The sequence below is a fragment of the Theropithecus gelada genome, chromosome 13 (genome assembly GCF_003255815.1).
Source record: "Theropithecus gelada isolate Dixy chromosome 13, Tgel_1.0, whole genome shotgun sequence".
In the NCBI taxonomy this organism is placed as follows: domain Eukaryota; kingdom Metazoa; phylum Chordata; class Mammalia; order Primates; family Cercopithecidae; genus Theropithecus; species Theropithecus gelada.
This window is the reverse complement of record NC_037681.1, coordinates 10,245,116-10,266,366: the sequence shown is the minus strand read 5'-3', so window position 1 is coordinate 10,266,366 and position 21,251 is coordinate 10,245,116. Positions and strand designations below refer to the sequence as shown.

The 21,251-nt window shown below is 45.0% G+C and overlaps 1 protein-coding gene across 2 annotated transcripts in view; it reads right to left on the bottom strand.

The window, feature by feature from the left end:
• The window catches only part of ST6GAL2 (ST6 beta-galactoside alpha-2,6-sialyltransferase 2), an 86,660-nt gene that overhangs the window by 32,343 nt on the left and 33,066 nt on the right, over positions 1-21,251 (bottom strand). For both annotated transcript variants that reach the window (XM_025354186.1, XM_025354187.1), the window contains exons 2-3: positions 9,545-10,544; positions 555-652 (exon numbers count right to left, since the gene is read on the bottom strand). In XM_025354186.1, the coding sequence (XP_025209971.1) occupies positions 555-652; positions 9,545-10,487 (1,041 nt within the window). In that variant the 5' untranslated portion in view covers positions 10,488-10,544. The remainder of the gene's footprint in view (positions 1-554; positions 653-9,544; positions 10,545-21,251) is intronic.

Here is a 21,251-nt window from a genome sequence, read left to right as displayed (position 1 = left end):
AAACTCCAGAAATTGTTGTGGTTTGTTCTGAGGATAACTTTGCTATACATTTGCAAGGTATTCTTATTAAGAACGTGAATAAACGAGGTATTTTCATTTCCAATTAAATAATTCCTTTTCATTTTTTAAAATTTCCAAATGGCAGACTAAAGTTGCAAAGATCTCCTACGAACTCTCAGATTTTATACTTTGCTTTCTCCCCTTTATCCTCTGCTTTCTTTATTGCCATTTCTTCTAAGTTTAACTTTGGTCAGTTCACACAATGCAACATGCTAAGTCTATGATTACAAATATGTATATATATTTCTATTTCTACTGATTTTTCCTTTTAATCTTATTCATTTCCTCCTATTCATGTCATGTCTAAATTACCATTTCTCTGCAGTTTTCCTCATTAATTTGCATTAATTATAAGATTGATAGAAATAAACAAGTACCATGGTCATAATTAACCAGGTAACTTCTCTTCACTCATCCAGTTAAACTCATTTCTCTTCACTCATCCAGTTAAACCTAAGAAACACACATCCATGAAAACACTCCATCTGTCTTACCTGCGAATTAATGATGCGTACGGTGGTTTTATTCCCAACATCTTTCTCATAACCACGTGTAGGAGCAGAGTTAAATCTCAAAACTGCATCATGAGAATCTAAGGGCACATAAGTGACAAGCTTACTTTTGTTCTCTGTAGAATCACATAATCTAGGAAAAAATGTTAAAGCAAACCTTTCAATACCTGAAGCTAATGAAACACCATCAATAAAGTTAAGATGTCCCCACATGATTTGCAGAGAATTTACTCTTCATTGAGAATGAGATCTTGGCTAGAGGAAACATCAATATGGATATATATATATATATTATATATATATAATATATATGTATATTATATATATATAATATATATGTATATATAATCTGTTCAATTATGGGCGATACTGTATCATCTAAGTGATATTTAGATACCTGCTACCTTTACGGCATTCTTTACAAGTGTCATGCTTGATGCAGCCATTCTCCCAAAGCTTCCAATGCATCTTGAGGGAGACTCTACTGGAGCAGATAAAGACACCAGAAGGCAAGAGCTGCTTTCTGGTGCTGATGTATGCTTAAAAAGAAAGCCAACCCTTCAGCAGAGATTCTGCATTTAATGTCGAAGAAAGAAAGCAAGCCAGCCCTGACTTCCATGCAACCTGACGTACTGCTGCCGATAGCAAGAATACCTGTGTGAAAGCAACCTTAGAGCATTCTGCGTTAGCAGCAGACCAGACCGCTGTAGCCCAGAGGATGGGCAAGATGGAGAGACCACCAATGCCACCAGCTGCCAGGGCTCTTATGTTCTATAACCACACACTGTGCTTCACCAAAGTTGAACTATGAATGCAACATAAATCTACATCTCACCTCATTCAACCTGACAGCCCGACTTGCCCAAGTTCTCTGAATGCTGGGCTGGGAGGACCTGGATGAAAACAAGTTACCCCTATCCTGGAGGCTGACAAGGTGGTGAAGAGTGGGAGGCACAGGAAAGTGGGTTCACCTGATTTAGCACTGGGAAGAGGGGATATGGTCCCTTTGCATAAGGCAGTCTATAAACATACATGTGTCTTGAAATTCCTAGAAACCAGCCTGAAGCGTCAATGAGCAAGAAAGCAATTTTCTAAGGGCCATCTTTAGCTGCAAATATCTCATGCAGATTCCAAGCTCCGCCTGGAGCAAGGACAGTGCCTGTCTGTGAGGGAGAGGTGAAAAGAGGTATTTCTGTCATGCCCAAGGGGAGCTGCATGTACAGTCCCCGAGTCCCGCACAAGTGCCTAAGGCAGCCGCCTTCTTCCCCAGTCCCTGCTACCTGCTCCTTTGGAGTCTTCTTCTTGCTCTCCAAATAGCAGAAACTTACCATGCATGCCCCCACTAAAACAATGTGAAAAAAGGTGTCTTCACTGTCAAGCCCTGAACTAAAAGAATTCAAAGTCCAGCTTTAGCGCCAACATTAATCCACTTTTGGAACACGTGAATGCGTAGGGTGTAGGTGGCTATGTCATCAAAACCCTGCAACGTTCTTTTAGGGGAAATTTTGCAGGAGTTGGCAAACTATGACCTTCTGGCCAAATCTGGCCTGCCACTTGTTTTAGTAAATCAAGTTCCACCATAACACAGACACATCCACTGTACACGCTGTCTATAACCACAGAGTTGAACTGTTGAGACAGAAACAGAGATACAGTTCACAAAACCTAAAATATTTACTACCAGGCTCTGTAATAAAGTCTGCCAATCTCTAGATTCAAGGGGATCTACTCTGGGTATAAACGATGCCAACATACGTAAATGCCTCCAAGTTAAAACCTGTTCTTTACTTCGCAATTTAAGGATTTGTTCATACTTTATTGAGATAATGGATTTATTATTTATTTTTATTGAATAACGTTTTGTCAAAAAATTCAAACAATATTTGAGGTGGAAAAACTAGATTACCCCAAACAGTAGACTCTTGAAATTTATTGATAATCCAAACACTTTTTAGGCATATGGAATATATCTACTGATATTTACCATACTAGAAAGTAAAGCAGGGAATTTTTAAATGTCTATTAATTTATTTTAAAATAGAGTTTTTTCAATTTAAAAAAACCCTGTATTTTCAAAAACCAAAAGAATACTGAGAAGACTGGCACCGTTTTCAATGTTTGCAAGTCTCTTTTAGGTCTGGTTTTTCAGAAAGTTGGTTTCTCATATCTGCTTTCGAATTCAACTTGTTGCAATATGTTGTTTTATTTGAAGTATATGAAGGCTCAGACACATTGTTGAATTGAGAAAGCTATTTAAAGAATCCTTTCAAAGAACTGTGAATATTCTTCTTTGATACCTAACAAAACTCTACGAGGGCTAGTTTCTTAGTGTTGGTTATAATTTGGAATCTGAAACCTGTCAATGAACTTTTTGTGCTCTGTTACATTAAAACTTGTGGTCTGTTTTTCTCTTAAAATGGACCTTCCACTCATGCGTAATTGTATAATATTGTACAATGATCACCTGAAAACTATCAGCTAGGCATAGTTATATGTAAGTTTTATATATATATGTTAGGCAGATCTTCCAAATGGTGATGCATTTTGTAATAAAGAGTTGAAACACTGGCTGGGCGTGGTGGCTCATGCCTGTAATCCCAGCACTTTGGGAGACCCAGAGGGGCGGATCATTTGAGGTCAGGAGTTGGAGATCAGCCTGACCACCAGGGAGAAACCCTGTCTCTACTAAAAATGCAAAAAAAAAAAAAAAAGACAGACAGACAGACAGACAGAAAGAAAGAAAGAAGGAAAGAAAGAAAGAAAGAAAATTAGCTGAGCATGGTGGTGCATGCCTGTAATCCCAGTTACTCGGGAGGCTGAAGTAGGGGAATCGCTTGAACCCAGGGGGCAGACGTTGCGGTGAGCCGAGATCGTACCATTGCACTCCAGCCTGAGCAACAAGAGCAAAACTCCGTCTCAAAAAAAAAAAAGAATTGAAACACCATATTGGTTAGTATCACCATGGAGTTCACCGGTTTTTAAAGTCTGGATAACTTCCAAGTTCATGGTTCAAAGCTTGAATTTTATCATTGGCAAGAAATACTATCAGTTATTTTCCTAAAAGTGACACGCTCCCTTGATTCCTTTTTGAGAACATATCTGTCAAATATCCAAGTCTGAATAATTAACATTTCTTTTCAAGTTGAAATCGCATTTCATGAGAAAAGTGGCTAGTTCGGCTCACAATGCAATTACACAGGGGCTTTTCCTTTGTGAACTGGCACACATAAGCGTTTTTCTCCTATTTCCCCATGAGTCCCACTGAATCTGAAAAAACACATATTCAAAGGTTGAGCTTTGGGTTCTGCTGCCCTGACTTGTGCTAAGAAGCCCCAGTCCCACGCATCATTGTGTTTGTACCACCAGTGCAAATGTCAACAACTGGAAGGAAAAGAACTCTGAGTATACTTATCACAGTAGTTTTTTCTCATGGACCCTCGATAGGGCCTTGGAAAGTCTAAGGGTAAGCTTAGATCTCACTGTGCCAACTGCCAAGCCAGGGCAACCCTCTGGCTGCAGACAGTGAGAGGAGACTCCAGACAGCGAGGTGACTGCAGGTGCTGGGAGGGAGTCACCCCGAGCCTGAGGGGAAGTGTGATGCCAGCAATCCTCAGCCCCAGTTCTCTCCAAACCATGCTGACAACCCCTCAGACACAGCCTAGCCAAGGGCCCCAAGCGGTGGGTGCATTTCTATTAGTTGACTAATAAATGTGAATTAATTGCATCACCCTTGAAAACTTTCCAGCATTGAAATGCCCATTGTCTTATTGTGGAGCTGTGCTCTAAGCCATCCAAGGACTTCACGAGGCACAGGGCACAGAAAGATAAAGCAGTGTAATTCCTTTGGAGGTGGTATTAGTCTGCAGAGTTAAGAGGCCACCTGCGTGCAGAGGACAGCGAGGCAGGGTCACGTAGGCTTGTGGCTAGGCCCAGTGCAAGCCCTCTATGAACAGCCTCCATGAGCAGCGTGGGGTGGGGATGGAAGGGGAGGGTGCACTGAGACTGTCGTCTGTCACACAAGCATGTTTTATAAACGTACACCTGGCTGTGCATGCCCTGATAATGCACTGTGAGAATAGAAGCTGTCCATTCCTATTTAAACAAAAAGGAATAGGTCAGACAGCAAACACAAGGGGAAGAAAGTCAAGTTTCATTTCTGGAGAAGGCATTCCCAGGCCAGAACCATGCCGTGTTGACCTTGAGAATGGAGCCAGACAAGTGCATCCATGGAAGGAAAATTAAAGTCCTTCAAGGAGCTGCTGGGCCAGCAAGCCCTCCAGCACCCGGTCACTGCCCTGCCCTGGGGCCCATCCCCCACATCCCCCTCCTCTCCTACGCTGATGAGAAAATTCACACAGCGGAAGAGCCAGCCTCCAGTCACTAGAGAATGGCCTGCCTGGGATTGGACGAAGCGATGTTTTCCCAGCACCACGGAGGCCCTGTTTTTCCCCAGGACCTGTAACCCTCACCTCCTGACTTACTTCCCTCGCAGCCTCAAGCCCAGGCTCTGGCGTGATTTCTATAGCAACTATCTGAGATGGCTGTGCATTGCCGGCACAGGGGTGAGAGCTAGTGTTTCTGGAGACCCACACTGGGGTTTGAACCCAGGCTCTGCACGTGTGACTGGAGGTATTTCCTTATCTATAAAATGGGAACAAACTTACCTATCAGTCAGGGTTGTAAGGTTTACAACAGTTAGCACAAAAAGAGCATTTTGGGCCGGGCACGGTGGCTCATGCTTGTCATCCTAGCACTTTGGGAGGCTGGGGCAGGAAGATCACTTGAGGTCAGGAGTTCAAGATCAGCCTGGTCAACATGGTGAAACCCCATCTCTACTAAAAATACAAAAATTAGCTGGATAGGGTGGTGGGCACCTGTCATTCCAGCTACTTGGGAGACTGAGGCAGGAGAATTGCTTGAACCTGGGAAGTGGAGGTTGTAGTGAGCCAAGATTGTGCCACTACACTCCAGCCTGGACAACAGTGGGAGACCCCCTCTTGGAAAAAAAAAAAAAGAAAAAAAGAAAAAAAAAAAGGATTCTGAACAGGGCCTTGTCTATACTATAAGTGGTATCTATGATTACAATTGTTAAGTAAAGAATAATTTTCAGAGTGGCTTGCAAGGACATCTAGGAAGATGATCTGCCTTCCAAGTTGGCTTCTCTCTTCTGTCCCTATGAGCCCGTGTACTCCCTGTAGCTCTCACCACCTGTATACCACGCTGTTTCTCACTTCCATATGATGCTGGGCTTTCAGCTGGTCTCCTCTCCCTGGAGCAGTCTTTACCAACCTCTTCCCTCTGCCCCGCCACCAGCCCTCAGGGGAGTTAGGAATTCATCATCATTTCTGCCTTGTCAGCCTACATATCTCCCTGTCCTTCTCCAATCCACAACACGGGAATTGTCTGTTTACCACTGAAGTGTGCCAGTATGGATGCTCGGGCCCGTGACCTCTTCAGTTTTGTGTCTAGCACAGGATCTGGTGGAGAGTTGGTGACCAATAAATAACGCTCATCGGAGGAGTATATGGACTGCTTTCTTCTTTCTTGCTTTTTTAAAAAAGTAACAGGACACGTCAAATCTCAAGCCCTCTCCACCAGTCTCTGCATCCCATCCCCAGTCTCTCCCTCCACGTCCCATTTCCCATGCACTTGCCAGAATCTGAGTTTCAAGTACACAGATCTTGGTTTCCCACATGAAGGCTATCACTGGTGGTTTAGAGCAGAACTTTCTCCTCCGTAACGTGTTTCCACATGAATGCCAGTAGCACTGCACAGAAGCAAATTATTATTGCTTATATGCAGGGGTGAAAACAGATCATCTTATGACTCTAGGAGAGAATGATCCAGGTTTCCACAACAATTAGTTGGTTTTTCAATAACATATTCATAGCAAAAGTGTTTACAAATGCTATACTTTCCTAACCAAAACCAATTCCTTTGTGTGACTCAGTTCCAACAGAAGGGTAGGCGGATGGGGGCCGCACTGCCAGTGGAACAAACACCAGGGGGAGCTAAAGGGCAGCCAGTAAGCAAACCTGAGACTGGGTCTTCCCTGGACATAAGCGTGTACAGGTGGCCTCCTGGCAGAGCGGAGGTAGGGCTGGTAAGCACTGACCATCTGAGATACTTTCTAGCTCTGTCTTCAGTTTTTCATAAGATTGTGATCTTTGGTAAGTCTTTTGATCTTCACTTAGCCAATTCACAAGTAGATACTTAGGGACCAACATGAATTTAGCTACAGCTGCCCCCAATACTCTAAGCTGCCTAAAGGAATCTGCTGCCAGAGTTTGTTTGTATTCTGCAAGCCATTCATAACTACGTGGGTTTGCTTGCATATATTCAGGTGAACAGGAAGGAGCGAAGTCGGCACCTGGCATGTAAAGTACTGATGCTGAGATACCAACTTATACAAATGAAACTTTTTGTTTATACAAATTGAGCCACGCTATGGTTACATGTTCTTAAAATAGTAGATACACAATCTGATCCAAAAGACCCTAGACAAAACAATAAAGATAATTTTAAAGAAATTTCCAGGCATGTTCTTCAGTTGTGATTCTACAGTTCTTAAAGGCATGCAAAATAAATTAGATTTGGATACTAGAAATTAACAAAGATATAACTGGCATTTCAAGTTTCCCAGAAACATGGACTTCTCAGTGTCTTTCATGCTCTCTTCCAAATTCTAGTTTACAAGATTCTGGTCAGGGATATTTACGCAGAAATAAAGGACAAGGGAACTGCTCACTGGCATGCAAGAGCAATCCAGATCTTCACCTCTGATGCAGAGGTGTTTAAAACAAAACCAAACCGGAAGCAAGTTACTGCCTGCTTCAAGCATAATACTTAAATTCCTTTTCTACATTGTTACTATTGGCCCTCAGAAATGAGAAAGAACTGTGGTGTTATTTCACCCCGGGGACCTCTTAAACCACTGCTTCTTCTTAATAAATTGCAGGCTGCTCTGCTCTGGCTTTGGCTACAAGCTTATGTGACACATGGACTGTGTTATTATGAGCCTGCTGTAATGTCAGCACAGGGACACAGGGACCCCAGACCTTGATTCCAGACTCACTATCTTTTTTTTTTTTAACTTTAAAAATATTTCTCATTTAGCCTCATGCCCAAGGACTTCTGCTGAGCTGAGGTCTCGGTTTCTGAGCCTGCCTACAGTGGCTTCACCCTATCCTAAGACAACTCTGGAACATGGGCCACTCTTCCAGGACACAGAACAACTAATGGATCCACTTAAAATGAAGACAACAAATTTTACTTATTTGCAAAGAGGGAGCAACATTCCCTGAATGTCGCTTCCAGACCAGTTATGACCTAACACTGCCTACTGTGAGAGTGTACAGGGCGCGATTATCTTACATCTGGACTTGAGGCTGATGCTGTATTTGATTCACATTTGTTTTCCTGCTCCTAGTACAGAGTCAAGCACATATTAGGGGCTAAACACATATTTGTCGAATGAATAAGCCTAAAGAGCCAAGCTGCTTGCTGACTGGTGCAGCAATGGAATTAGCCTGGGAACGGGGGCAGTTCTGGGAGCAAAGGGATCTGAAACTGCTGAGGGAGAGCCCAGCCATGGGAACACAAGAGCCTGGGTATCTTCACAGGGTGAGAGGCCGGGGTAGGTAGGGAAATGAATGTGATCCAGCCAGGAAGGGGAATTCTGAGGAGGGCCAATGCTGGCCCATCTGGTGCAGAACCTACACCACTCTGCAGGAGGCAAATGTATTTGAACCCTGCCATGCCCCCATCAATCAAAAAAGATTAGACCTAGCACTTCAAAACTAGGAAGACATAGCGATGGCTCATGTTGTGTGCCATCTTGGCTAGGCCACAGTGCCCAGCTGGTTGGTCAAACACTAGTCTAGATGTTGCTGGGAAGGTGTTTTTAAGATGTGATTAACAGTGAAATCACTAGACTTTGAGAACAGCAGACAACTCTCACAATGCAGGTGTGCTTCCTCAAGCCAGGTGAATGCCTGAAGAACAAAGACTGAAGTTTCCTTAACAAGAAATTCTGCCTCAAGACAGCAACACAGAAGCTCCGCCTCAGTTTCCCATCTGCTGGCCTGCACTACCTATTTCAGACTCTGCCAGCCTTCACGATCATGAGAGTCAAGTCCTTAAAATAAATCTTTCTCTGTATAGACACATATCCTCCTGGTGTGAGTCTCTGGAGAACCCTGACGGATACAGGCGTCGGGAAACAGATGTGCTCCAGCGCTCTTGACAGGGATGTGAAGACAGAGCCTGGCAGGGAGGGAGGAAGCCCAGGTGTTGCGTGTTATTTACCATCTTGGAGAAGGTCCCCGGTAGGTGCACTGGCAGAGCCCCAAAGGTTGGATTTGCGCCAACAGTTGGGAGGCCAGAACTTAGGCTCCCATGGGAAAGATGTTCCCAACAGCAGCTGGGCTCTTCTCAGAGCCCACAGTAACCAACATGATCTTCATGCACCCTGCTCTTTGGAGGTGATGCCCTGATTGAGCAGCTCTTGCTTTCCTGCCTCCTCCTCCTCTTGTTCCCTTCCCATATTCCCACTGCAAGATGGGTTCACCCGGCTTTCGGGGGCCAGCCTGGGAGCCTATCCATGCAGACTGTGGTTTCTATGGGATACGAAGTCTGAACAGTGAGAAGGACACTGGAAGCAAGGGGCGGCGCTTTTCTTCCACTGCCCACTGGCATCAGCTATGGGGAGGACCCTTCTTGCTCCCCAGCATTCCCCAAATCCTTGCTCTAAGAGTCCCCCGAAGAGTACTTCTGCTGTGACCCCAGAGAGACTCATTCTGCGCCAGCAAGAGGAAATCACCTGAAGAATCTCCAGCTCACACAAGAAACACCTGGTGCGGAGACCCCAGCCTGCCCCGCCAGTGAGATCCAGAGGCGCGCACGGAAAGAACCAGCTCCCAGGGACACACTGGCTCAAGACAAGGCGACCTGGTCCCCGCACTGAGACCTACCTATTTCCTCGCCCAAGGAGGAGTTGAGGATTGAGCCTGCAGACATGACGACAGCGCAGCTGCGCAAGCCGCGCGGGTGCAGCTGGCTCAGGGGCACGGCGGGCACCAGGCGCCGCCAGCCCAGCGCAGAGAAGGGCGCCTCGGTGCCGTCCAGCGTCCGCACGGGCGCGCGGCTCCGCAGCTGGCACAGTAGCTGTGCTCTGCTCAGCCCGGTCTCCCGCTTCCCGCGGAAGCGCACCCCGTGCTTGTTGGCGGTCAGATAATCCTTCATCGCCTTCTGCAGGCGCGGGTTCAGCATTTTGGAGGAGACGTTCCCCTTCCAGAGCCGGTACAGGAAGGCCCTGGACATGGAGGAGTACAGCCTGTCGCCGTCGTCGCCCTCCTCCAACACGTGGCTCCTTCTCTGCCTCCGGTGCCTCTTCTTCACCCGCCTCCTCTGGACCTGTGCAGCCGGAAAAGCCCCATCCCGCGGGCCTGGCTCCCTGGGGGAAGGGAATCCCAATGTCCCCTGAGTGTGGCTGTGCCACCCTGGCTGCCCAGCAGCAAAAAAGTAGTCGTCATCCTCCGGGTAGAAAGCACTTTGAGATTTTCTTCCCACCTGGGATGAAAAAAACTCTTCATGTTCAAACCCATCTTGGGACTGGGCCCATTTCTGCGGGTCTCCAGGCCCCGCGTGAAAGGAACTGGCTGGGTGGGCGCGGGACAGCCCCTGGCGTGCGTCCAGACCCCCAGGCGGGGAGGGCTCGTGCGCGGCGCCCATGATGGCCCGCTGCTTCCCCTGCACCGGCAGGAGCCTCCTGGTCTCCAGGAAGGAGAGGGAGCTGGGCACAGGCTCAGCGGGGTTGCTGTCGGTGAAGTAGATGAAAATCAGCAAAAAGAGGAGCCCCCAAGCGAATATTCCGAAAAGCATTCGTTGTCTCCATTGCTTCAAGTGTGGTTTCATGGCAGGTCTCTGCGGTCAGCACCTTGTGTCTTAAAGCAGATGGGTGGCAGAATGAACCTGAAAAACAGCCAGATGGCACAGTTAGCCAGCATAGGGCATCTGCTCAGATGCTGCTGGGGACATTCTATCCTAAGCAGTGTTTCTATAGGTGGTGGAGTGGGGTTGTAGAAGGGGCACTAGAAACCAGAATCATCCAGGAGTTTTAGCTAAATCCAGGTGTCATATCTGTCCCTGACCCAACCCCACCTCCCACCAACCTCTGCAAAACAAGGGATCTCACCATTTCAGGTGAGTCTTTGGAGAGAGGCGATGGATGAGTGTATATTTGCAAAATCTTCCCCATGGGACTCAGGGACAAGTCCGCCTTCCCACTTTGATAAGACAGTAGGGCCCCTGCCCACAAGTTCCCCCTACTTTTGAGATTATAAAATTCCAATTTGATAAAGCAAACCCAGAGAGGTAAGCATAGTTTGCCCTCTCTTGTCTGCTTATCAGACCACCAAAAGCTCACAGCTCATAGATATTACAGTAGCTGCTGTGCACTTCTAAGGAGTGACAACCATATCTGATTCTTCCTGTTCTCCCCAGTCTGGAAGGCTGCCTAGAACATACCAGAAGTCCGCCGATGGCACTGAATAAAACAATGCTTCACTGACTGTGTCTGCGGGTGAATGTTATTTCAGGGTGCCTGAACAATGTCCTCAAGACTACCCTCCTACTTCACCCTTACCATGAACTTTTGGTGAGATAAGAGGGAAGTACATTAAAACTTTAAATAGGAGGAGAGATGAGGAGAGAGCTTGCTGATTCTAGATGAGACTCAGAGAAAGGGTAACAAAAAGGGCAGAGATGAAAAGTAAGATACAATGAAAGACAGAATGAACCGCTCCTCTGTACAGCATTGCAACTAATATGTATTGCTACGTGGGTAGCACAGCACTTGGTACCAAAGGAAACAATAAAACATTAATAAGAAATGCTCCTAACCTCAGGAACTTAAGCAAAGTCCTGGAAAGGGAAAATAACCTAAGGTATGTTTGTGGCATAATAAAATAATAATTAAGCTTGCTGGAACTTCAAGCTGAGTACAAAGCCCAGCACAGGCAGATATTCAATAAATATTGGCTGGGTAAATGATGTGAGCTTGTGTTTGTGGGTGTGTTTTGCAGAGGGCCTTGTGTGTCTGTGGCGATGCATGGGTGTTTTGGTGGGGATGCTGAAAGAAGCAGCAAGACCATTTGGGGAAAACATAATTGGAAAGCTATCCTCTTCCAGCTGTGGGGGGTCTGTAGTCCCTACCTGGATGTGTGGGACACATGCCGTATTAAGACATAGGAGGAGACTGAAGTTCTGAGAGCAAGGGAGTGATGCATTGGTTCCACGGGCTTTCAGGAGATTCCTTGGTGGCAGGTAAGGCAGAGAAGAGTGCAGGGAGGCAACACAGACTACAAGGAGGTCACTAGTAGAAATCAGACACTCAGAAAGTAGGGTGATTCTGAGGGGAGGGTCTGCCAGGCGAAATCTGTGACTCCCATGCTCCTTCCTGAGTACAGGCTGACCAATGCCAACACACAAAGGCATGTCGGGCATGGCTGTAACACAATGGTGGTGTTTTCACTCAAAAAGAAGGAACTGAAAGCAAAATGAATATTCCTACCTCAATGTGGTCACCTTGGGAAATCATACAATGTCGCTGGTGGGAAAGGACGTGCTAAAGTAAGAAAACTACATTCCTTTTGTAGCTTTATGGCAGGTGAAAGGTGGACACAGATTCTTTGACCCTCCACCTAGAGAGAGGCAGGGTCTGTGTCTCCCCCCTGTTAAATAAGGACAGGCTCAATGACTGCTTGGACTAGTAGAATATGGCGGTGGTGATACTATGCCAGTTACCAGGCCCAGATCTAGCATTTTCCACTTCCCGCCTCTCGGAACACTCACTCTGGGGGAAGCCAGCCACCAGTGAAGACACATCCCTAAGCTTAGCCCAGCATACATCTAGGAAACCCAAGCTAGGAGAGTCCACATGGAATGAGAGATACCCAGCCAGCCCCAAGCTGTTCCGGCCGTCCCAGCCATCCCAGCCCAGGCACCAAATGTGAAGCGTGAAGAAGTCATTCTGGATGTCCAGACCTGTTGCACTTTCCAATGACTCCATCCCCAGCCAACATCTGACTGCAACCCTGGGGAAGACCAGACAGGAGAACCAGTCTAGCCCAGTCAGTCAATGGTGAGTGATAATGATAGACTGTTGTTCTAAACCACGAAGTTATTTTTTGTTGGCTTTGGTTTGAGATATGTATAGATGTGTATAAATACATTTATCTACCTATATATGTATTTGTTTCAAATTTTAGATTCAGGGGTACATGTGCAGGTTTGTCACAGGGGCATATTGCACGATGCTGAGTAAACTCCTACATTTTAAGGTGATTTGTTACATCAGAGGATCACTGGAACAGGTTCTAATGGAAATGCTAAATAAGTTCCCAGAATCATCAGTAACATATACAACTATCTTGGACCCATAATAATTAGAAAGAAAAATTAAGCAAAAAAGAAAAAGTCCTAAAAATGCTTCCAACAATTGCAACATTTTCAGATAGGACTCTAGCATCCCAGAGGGATTCTACAAAAAGCAACATTCGCTTACATGTATAAGTTGTGGCTTTTAAACAGTGTTTGCTTTATTTTGTGTTCACATGAGAGCAAGGCTATAGATTTTACATACAGTAATACATCAAACCTACATAGACAGAATATACTTTAACCAAGCCAGAACCATGGATGCCAAGAAGCGAACGTAGAAGAATTAATACCCACAGTTAACTTACTATATATACAGGTTTGTGGTTAGCATTTGTTCTGGATTATTTTATTTGGTCTTTCCAGCATCGAATTAGATAGGAAATACTGTCATATCCATTTTCTAAATGAGGGAACTGAGTCCCAGAGCAATTAAGTAACTTGCCCAGGACCACAGAGCTAGCAAGCAGCAGATATTACATGCAAATCCATCTGCTTCATCCTATGGCTTACACCTCTCACACTAAGTTCTAATTCCATCTGATCATACCAACCAAGGCTATATTTTCTAAATTTACACTCCTCAAACTATCTGTGGTGAAGGATAATTTTTTATCCAAACTGTCACTGTGTGATATTTTAATATTTCCATTTCTGAATGTCTTGGCATTGTCCAATTGCTATAAAAGTTTCTATATGCCGGCTCTCAAGTTCTGTAAACATCTTACCAGGAACTGGTAATGAACAGTTGTGGATGTGCATAGTCTGGACCCACACTTTGAGGGGCACCTTCCGCATGATCTGTCTAACCTGTCCACCCAGGGACAGTGCTTTGAGCTGTAATGCTCAACATAAAGGTCTAGAAGCCGTTTCTAATATTTGAAGACTTCTGTAAGAAATTGCAAAATTATCCTTAATAACAGTTATTCTGTTGCATCCCACCGGGTGCACTGCAGTATAATTCTGACACTTGCTACTGGGAGTCAGTGCAGACCCCATGTGTTAAGGGCTCAGGCCTCCAGGAGACTGCCCTCATTTCACATGCCAGCTGTGTGGATTTGCATGTAGTAGCTGCTGCTTGCTAGCTCTGTGGTTCTGGGCAAGTTATTCACAAGCTACTCAAAGCCACTCACACTTTTACCTGTTCAACTACCAATCCCCAGACTCTAGGACACACTTCAGGTTGGATAATCTGCTAACATGACTAACAGAAGTCAGGAAAGTACTATATTTACAGCTATGGTTTTATTGTAAAGGATGCACACAGGGTGAGATCTGGGGTGAATGCAGTTCCACGTTCTTTCCCTGTGGAATCTGGGTGTATCACTCTCCCAGCATATCAGTGTGTTCATGAATCAGAAGCTCCAGTGAACCCCAGCATCTAGAGTTGTTATTAGGGTTCCATTAGAGAGGCATGATTGATTAAATCACTGGCCATGTGAGTGAACTTAATCTCCAGTGCCGCTCTTCTCCCTGGAGGTCTGGCAGCCCAAGATTCAAAAAGCTCAAATCCTGCAATAACCCTGCAATTTCTTTTTTCTCCTTTTCCCTTCCTCCCTTCCTCCCTCTCCTTCCTTCCTTCCTTCTTCCCTCTCCTTCCTTCCTCTCTTTCTCTCTCTCTCTCTCTCTCTTTCTCTCTTTCTTTCTTTCTTTGACAGAGTCTTGCTCTGTCACCCAGGCTGGAGTGTGCAGTGGTACGATCTTGTTTTACTGCAACCTCCACCAACCGGGTTCAAGTGATTCTCTTGCCTCAGCCTCCTGAAACCCTGCAATTTCATCTGGTTGACCTTTCTGGTGATCAGAGCCCAAGGTGAAGCTATCTGGGAAAGCAAAGTAAGTTCCCTCATTAGCAAAATGAAAGCAGTCCTATCACTAAGGAAATTCCATAAGTTTTAGAAGTTCCATGCTGGGAATACCAAGGCTGCAGCAGCTGACTTAAAAGCCAGTCTTTTTGTTTCTAACTGGTAGTCATCATTTCCTGGTTTCCCTGCACTGAGCAACAGCTCTGGTGGGCAACTGAAAAACGGGATAGGTTTCTGATTTCAGCAAATCAGAAAATATTTTTGCTCCAGAAAATATTTTTAAAAAACAGAGGCAAAGATGAGATGTGTGCAGAGTGATGGGAAGTGCAACAACAACAAAAAAGCGTGGAGCTGCTGGGAGGAGCTCAAAACCTCTGGCCTAGAGGGCTTGGGGCTGAGAGCCAGTGCCCCCCACACCACAGAAGCTAATACGACCTTAGTTTGATGAGTCAAGAAGCTGCAGGAACTCTAGCTGAGAAAGTGAACTGGGGAAATTTCATGGCAGGATTCAAATGATCAGATGTAAAATTAAATAATTCAAATTTAAAATAATTCAAATTTAAAGCTATTGGAACTTGAAATTATCTTGAGCCTTGAGAGGAATGTGGCTATGCCGCCTGCGTCAGACAGCTGCAACTTCTGCCTTTTGGTTTCTGTAAATAATTAGAAAGACCACGCAGCGCCAGAGATAAGACCCTCTCAGATCATTACCCCTCCTCATGGAATAGTAAAGTATTCTTACTTAAAATGGAACAATCTGTAACCAATCAAACAGCTGTGGCATATATACCTGGTCTTGTATGGAAAATGCTGTGATCCTGCAGGAACTTCTCTGTCTCTGCCTATATAATTGAAACTTTTAACTTCTCCGTTTTGGAAACACTGACCCCATTCATCTGCAGTTGGTGCTTTCCCAGGTGGCCAGCCTCAAGCTTTGCACTCAAATAAACTCTGTACTTAATCATATTTTCTGAAGGTTGACACAGATGTAAACTGAAAATAAACTCCTAAACCCCTCAACTGACCCGACAGACCCTTCGTGGCCAGACGGACCCCAGAGAAACCTGAAAAACTGAATTTCCAGTCATGACTGGAAGGGAGGTCAGACAGGCCTCCAGATACTCCCTCTCCCTTTGGAGTCTGGACACAACTGACCAGGATTAATATTAAAATAGACATCATAAACCGACCAAACTCTTCGTGGTGATAAGATACCAAATTCCAACCTGACTCTGGTATAGCATCACATGACAGATAGCAGACCCCGAAGGAAATAAAAATATTTTACCCCAAAATATATTTCTTTGACATATTTTGAAATGGCCAAGCAAAGCTGTCTTTGGTGGGGGAAATTTGCATTGGTAGAGAATCTCCATTAACGCAGCCTACCTTTCCCCTTCTAGGCCTTTCCTGGACCTAGGAGAGATTAAATATGAATGTGACACCTTTAAAGTCCCAAAAGAGACATGTACATCTATCCTCTCTGAAGGATATCCCCTATGAGGCGTCATCTCTATAACAAGAACCTTGGCTTCCACAACCCTCTTAACTCAGGCATGTATTTCTACTGACTTCAAGTCTTGAGACAAAGCTTAACTCTTTCAATCAACTGCCAATCAGTTGGTTGCCAATCAGAAAATCTTTGAATGTACCTATGACCTATAAGGCCCCATTTCAAAATATCCCACCACTTTAGGCTGAACCAGTGCACACCTTTCATGTATTGATTAATGACTGTTTCCACAATTCCTGTCTCCCTAAAGTGTGTAAAACCAAACTGTGACCCAGTTGCCTCAGGCACATGTTCTCAGGACTTCCTAAGACTGTTCCCTGGGCCATGGTCACTCACAGTGGCTCAGGTTTAAATATTTTACAGGGCTTTTTGTTTTTCTTTGCATCAACACAGACGTAGCCTCCATTATATGAAAACGCCTAGTTTCGAACCAGAAGGTGGGAAGCCTTGTTTGCCATGGGGAGATGACATACGAGAAAGGAAAGGAGAAGGATGAGAGGATGTCAGAGGACACAAATAAAGAGAAGAAGCACCTGGCAGGATAGAGGGGGCTGCGTCGGTGTCAGGACCCTGTGGCAGAGTTTGCTCTCTCTGCCTGCTGTGCTGGGGAGTAGAAAGAGGCAGGATTTGTGAAGCTCTCTGAGCATCTTTAAAGGAGTATTCCAATGCAAAGAATGAAGACTCTTCATTAGGTGGAGCTTAAGTGGCTCCTAATGCACAAGAATAATAGGAAGGAGTGGATTTGCTGCACTGCCTCAATTTGTGATTAGGTCTCAACTTTTAATAATCCAAAAGCCTCCGCTACAGCCTCTGGAGCTGCAAACCTTCTGCTGCCAATTAAGGGAACATTCTCCAAAATGATTAAGTCTCAAGGCAATGTCAAATCCTCTGCTAGCAAAATGCTACAGAAATCACGATCTGTACCATGGGTCTCAGTCATCAGCATATCTGTAACAAATCCAGGTTAGAGAGAGGCGAGGGACGCCATCAATGTTACAGCCCTGGATCATTGTTTTCCTTGAAATGACCATAAGCCCAATAATAGGAAGGCTTAGCTAAGCAAGAGAAAACACGTCTTTTCCTCTGATATAGTATATCTGAAATAGTATAATTATACAGCTTAAAGAAAGTTGTCGATAATACTCACTGCCATATCCCATCATTAGCTGGTGTGATATAAATGACATCAGGGGATATAAGAGGCCCATTAGGCAAATTGTTTGGCCCCAGGCACCAATGGGAAAGTGCTCCTTAATCACACCTTCACATGTGCTTTCTCTGGGATGGTTTAAGTGACTGGGGCTGTCGAGTTCTTGCCAGTTTTCCCCTGGGAAGAGCACTGGCAAGATTATACTCATACTGGATTGGGTGTAACTTTCTTTTTCTTTCCACTGCAATTCTAACATTATTACCTGGCAATGCAAAGGTTTGAATTCCCAGTGGATGTTCGCTGCCTATTTGGACTACTTTTCTCCATTTCCATTCTTTCTCCCTGTTCTTTGCCCTTTCTGGCCAGGCCTCTAGGGAACTTCTATTTTTAGAGGCAAAATCAAAAGTGCCCCTCTGCTGGAAATCACGGCGATTGTTCCACTTGCTTAGGAAGAAGTCAGTACCCATATCTTAGATGCTAATTCCCAAACAAAGACAGGAGTCACATTTCTTACGGATATTCGAACTAGCACAAAAGAGTGTTTAAATTCTCCTTCAAATCGTTCTGAGAGAAATCCCACTTTCCAAAAGGCACAATTTATTATGAGTTGTCAGATGAAACCATGAAATGTAAACACTGCCACAGAGGAACACTGCAACGCAGCTTAAGGTTAATGCAGCTAACTTCTTATTTTGTTCAAGGGCAAAGAGAAGTTAATTCTAGGTCTTACCACGTTAACGATGTCCCTCTTAAGCCTCGTGGTTGACGAGCTTTATTGCCCATTTTCTTGACTGCGGAGTGGTTTTCATTTTTTTTTTTCACACTTTGATGGATGTGTCTGCTATGAATTACCAGCTGCCCAGGTTTTCTGTGGGTCTGAGACACGCTCATGTCCTTTTTTGTGTCGAAGAGTTGTCTGGACTAATGTTAAGTCTAAGTATTTATTTTAATGTTGAAATAATAAAGAAGATTTAGCATGTGAGCTGTGGTGAGATACTCGTGTATCTTAATGGCCTTCAGGAGTCATTTTCTTTCAAGAATCATTTTTTCTAAAATTAGCTCTTGTCACATATCCAAGAAAACATCCAGTCTGCAGCACAGAGGAAGATACCTCCCTCAGCTGGAATTCTTTTATCTCTTAACACCCTTATTGGCACTTTTTACAAATGGGCCCTTCTCTTTTCTTTCTTTGCTTTTGGTAAATGTGAGAGTCTCCAGACTGCTAAAGCCAGGACACCAAGGAGGCACTCCCTCATTCATTCTCCCTCTAGTCTCTGTCTATTCTTAAGCCAATGTCCAGAAGAAAAGAAAGAAAAAGGTCGGCCAGGTCAGCGGAGCCTGGGGTGGGGGAGGCCGTCCCTCTCTCTAAGGAGTGCAACCCTGCGGGATTTCAAGTCCTTGCCTCCTCAGAAGGGCAGCCCCCCTGCAGGCAGCGCCCCCTCCTTTTGATGGCGCTGTTTGACACCAGAATGCATGGGGCAATCCCACCTGCTAAGAAGGGCACCGCTGGCCGACCCAGTGACCTCGCTTGGTTGAGTCATAAGTTTAAAACACTGGTGCCTGGGCTTCCGGTTAGTGTAAAATTCAGATGTTTGAGTAACCCACAATGGGGATGCCTGTAAGGTTCCTGAAGGCGGGGACTACATCTTACTCAGTCTTGTATTCCCACCAACCAACGTGGGCTGGCCTGTGGAAGGCTCCCAATAAATATTCCTGAAATCAATGAATGTCTGAAATTAACAAAATAAGTGGGGGACATGTACTGTCATGGCATTGCCTGACCAGGGGCTGTTGGTTGGTCCTGGAGGGCAAGGGTTCCTCATCTACTGTGTTTCTCAGCCTGGCAGAAGTGTCTGGGTGTCTGCAGGCAAAACCACGGTTAGGCTGTTGTAGGGTTAGGTCCGAGTCATTAACAGCAGTCGTGGCAGAAGTCAGCAGGCTGGTGGGTACATGAGCAGCAAAGGTATCCCAGGCTGCCACTGGCCAAATGCCTGTGCTGTGCTGGGCACCGTATCTATCTCACTCACATTGTCTCGTTTCAATTCCTCGTCTCAGTTTAATCTTGACAACAAATTCCTTAGTAAACACAATTTGTCTCTAAGCTTAGGCCTACGAAAGCTCCAACTGATTCCCTCTGGTTTACTGTCCCAAAGCCCCTGTCTTTTTTTCACTAGAACACGAAGCCAGAAAAAATTGCTGGAGTCAACTCAAGCACCAGCCTTAAAATTTTAATAAGATTTATTTTTCCTTTTGGCCACAAAGTACTATGTCTAATTTCACTCCAGCTCCCTACATTTAGCAGAACAAGTGATCCTCTGACACCCCTATCTTTGTTTGCTGGAGTAAATGATGTTCCCAGTTAGGCTTTACAATCCATACCTTCGCATGCCCCACATTTGTCAGAGCTAGCTTAGTCTTGGGACACCTGCCAAGTGGATTTTGCCTGGGCAGAATGGGCTACCAATTTACTAACATTTCCGAAGAGACTACAGGCGTTAGGCCCACGGTTGCAGGGGTTTGCTGCCTCGGCAGGAAGGCAAAAACGGTTCTGCCTGCGTTGTTGCTTGGTCCCAGGACTGCTAAATAAATGACAAGCAATATGGATTAAAGTAAGCCTGGAAGCCTTCAAAGAAGAGGAGGTCCAGAGCTGGACCTCGAAGGATGCATGGGTATGGAAGAGAATCAGTGGTTTCAATCCAGTGGAATGCCGGGGTCCAGTGTGCCACGGATGAGAATGTGCATGCTGGACAGACTCACGGTGAGCTGGGGCTGGACAAGGGTGAGCTGCTCTTAGAAAGATGATGCCATTATCTTTCTGGGTCAGGTCATTCCAGCAGTACAGGGTTTTTGCTCAAGAGATATGGCAGATGGGAACTAGTTTAAAAGGCAAGGATTCACATATGTGAGCCACTCTGGGCAGCTCCCAGTTGAGGAAGGGGGAGGTGGAAATGATTCCAGACGTCTATCAGTGATTGTGCAGAGACACAACACAAGCTGCCTACTAGTTAGGGTCTGCTGGCTTCCAGAAACAGCATTCATCTGCTTTGGACTCAGTGGCCTGTTTGTTTTACAATAATTAGCATTCAAATATTTATACTTCATACCAGAAATGTGCCAAGGCTCATGACTGGAGCTGTAAATTCGCTTCAATCCTGATGGCTGATACTAAGAAGATGGACGATGTATACCTGCCATTGAGACTTGAAAGGTTAGGAGAACTCCTAAAATGTGAAGCGGGCTTTGAGGTAAAAGCATAGGTGGCCAGCAGGTGGCTTTTACAAGGAGGCTTCTGTACCAGCAGAGGCCACATTTCTTTCAGTGGGTGTTACAGAGTGAGATAGATAATGCTACCTCCTCTGAGGAGTAAAGGCCATGCACGGTTGACCAGAAAGCGCTGTTGGCAGCTGCCTAATTTTGGATAAGCCCTGATGTTGGATAAGCCTCAGTTTCATCAAATGTAAATTGTAAGATCATCACTGCTTGATGAGATGAATGAATACAGTCATGTGCTGAGCACTATGCCTGGCCCAAAAAGAGAGCACAATAAGTATTTTTCAGTCCAAGTTTTGAAATTCTGTAAAAGTGGAAAAGATGGCATAACGTGCATGGATTTCATTGTATTAGTGTATTGTATTGTATATTACTGTATATTATACTAAATAATTTAATATCTATCACATACAGTAATTTGTTACATTATATGTATTATAATATACTGTATTGGTGCCATGTGTATAAACCTGAAGGTTTACCAGGAGGTATCTCTCTTTAACTGA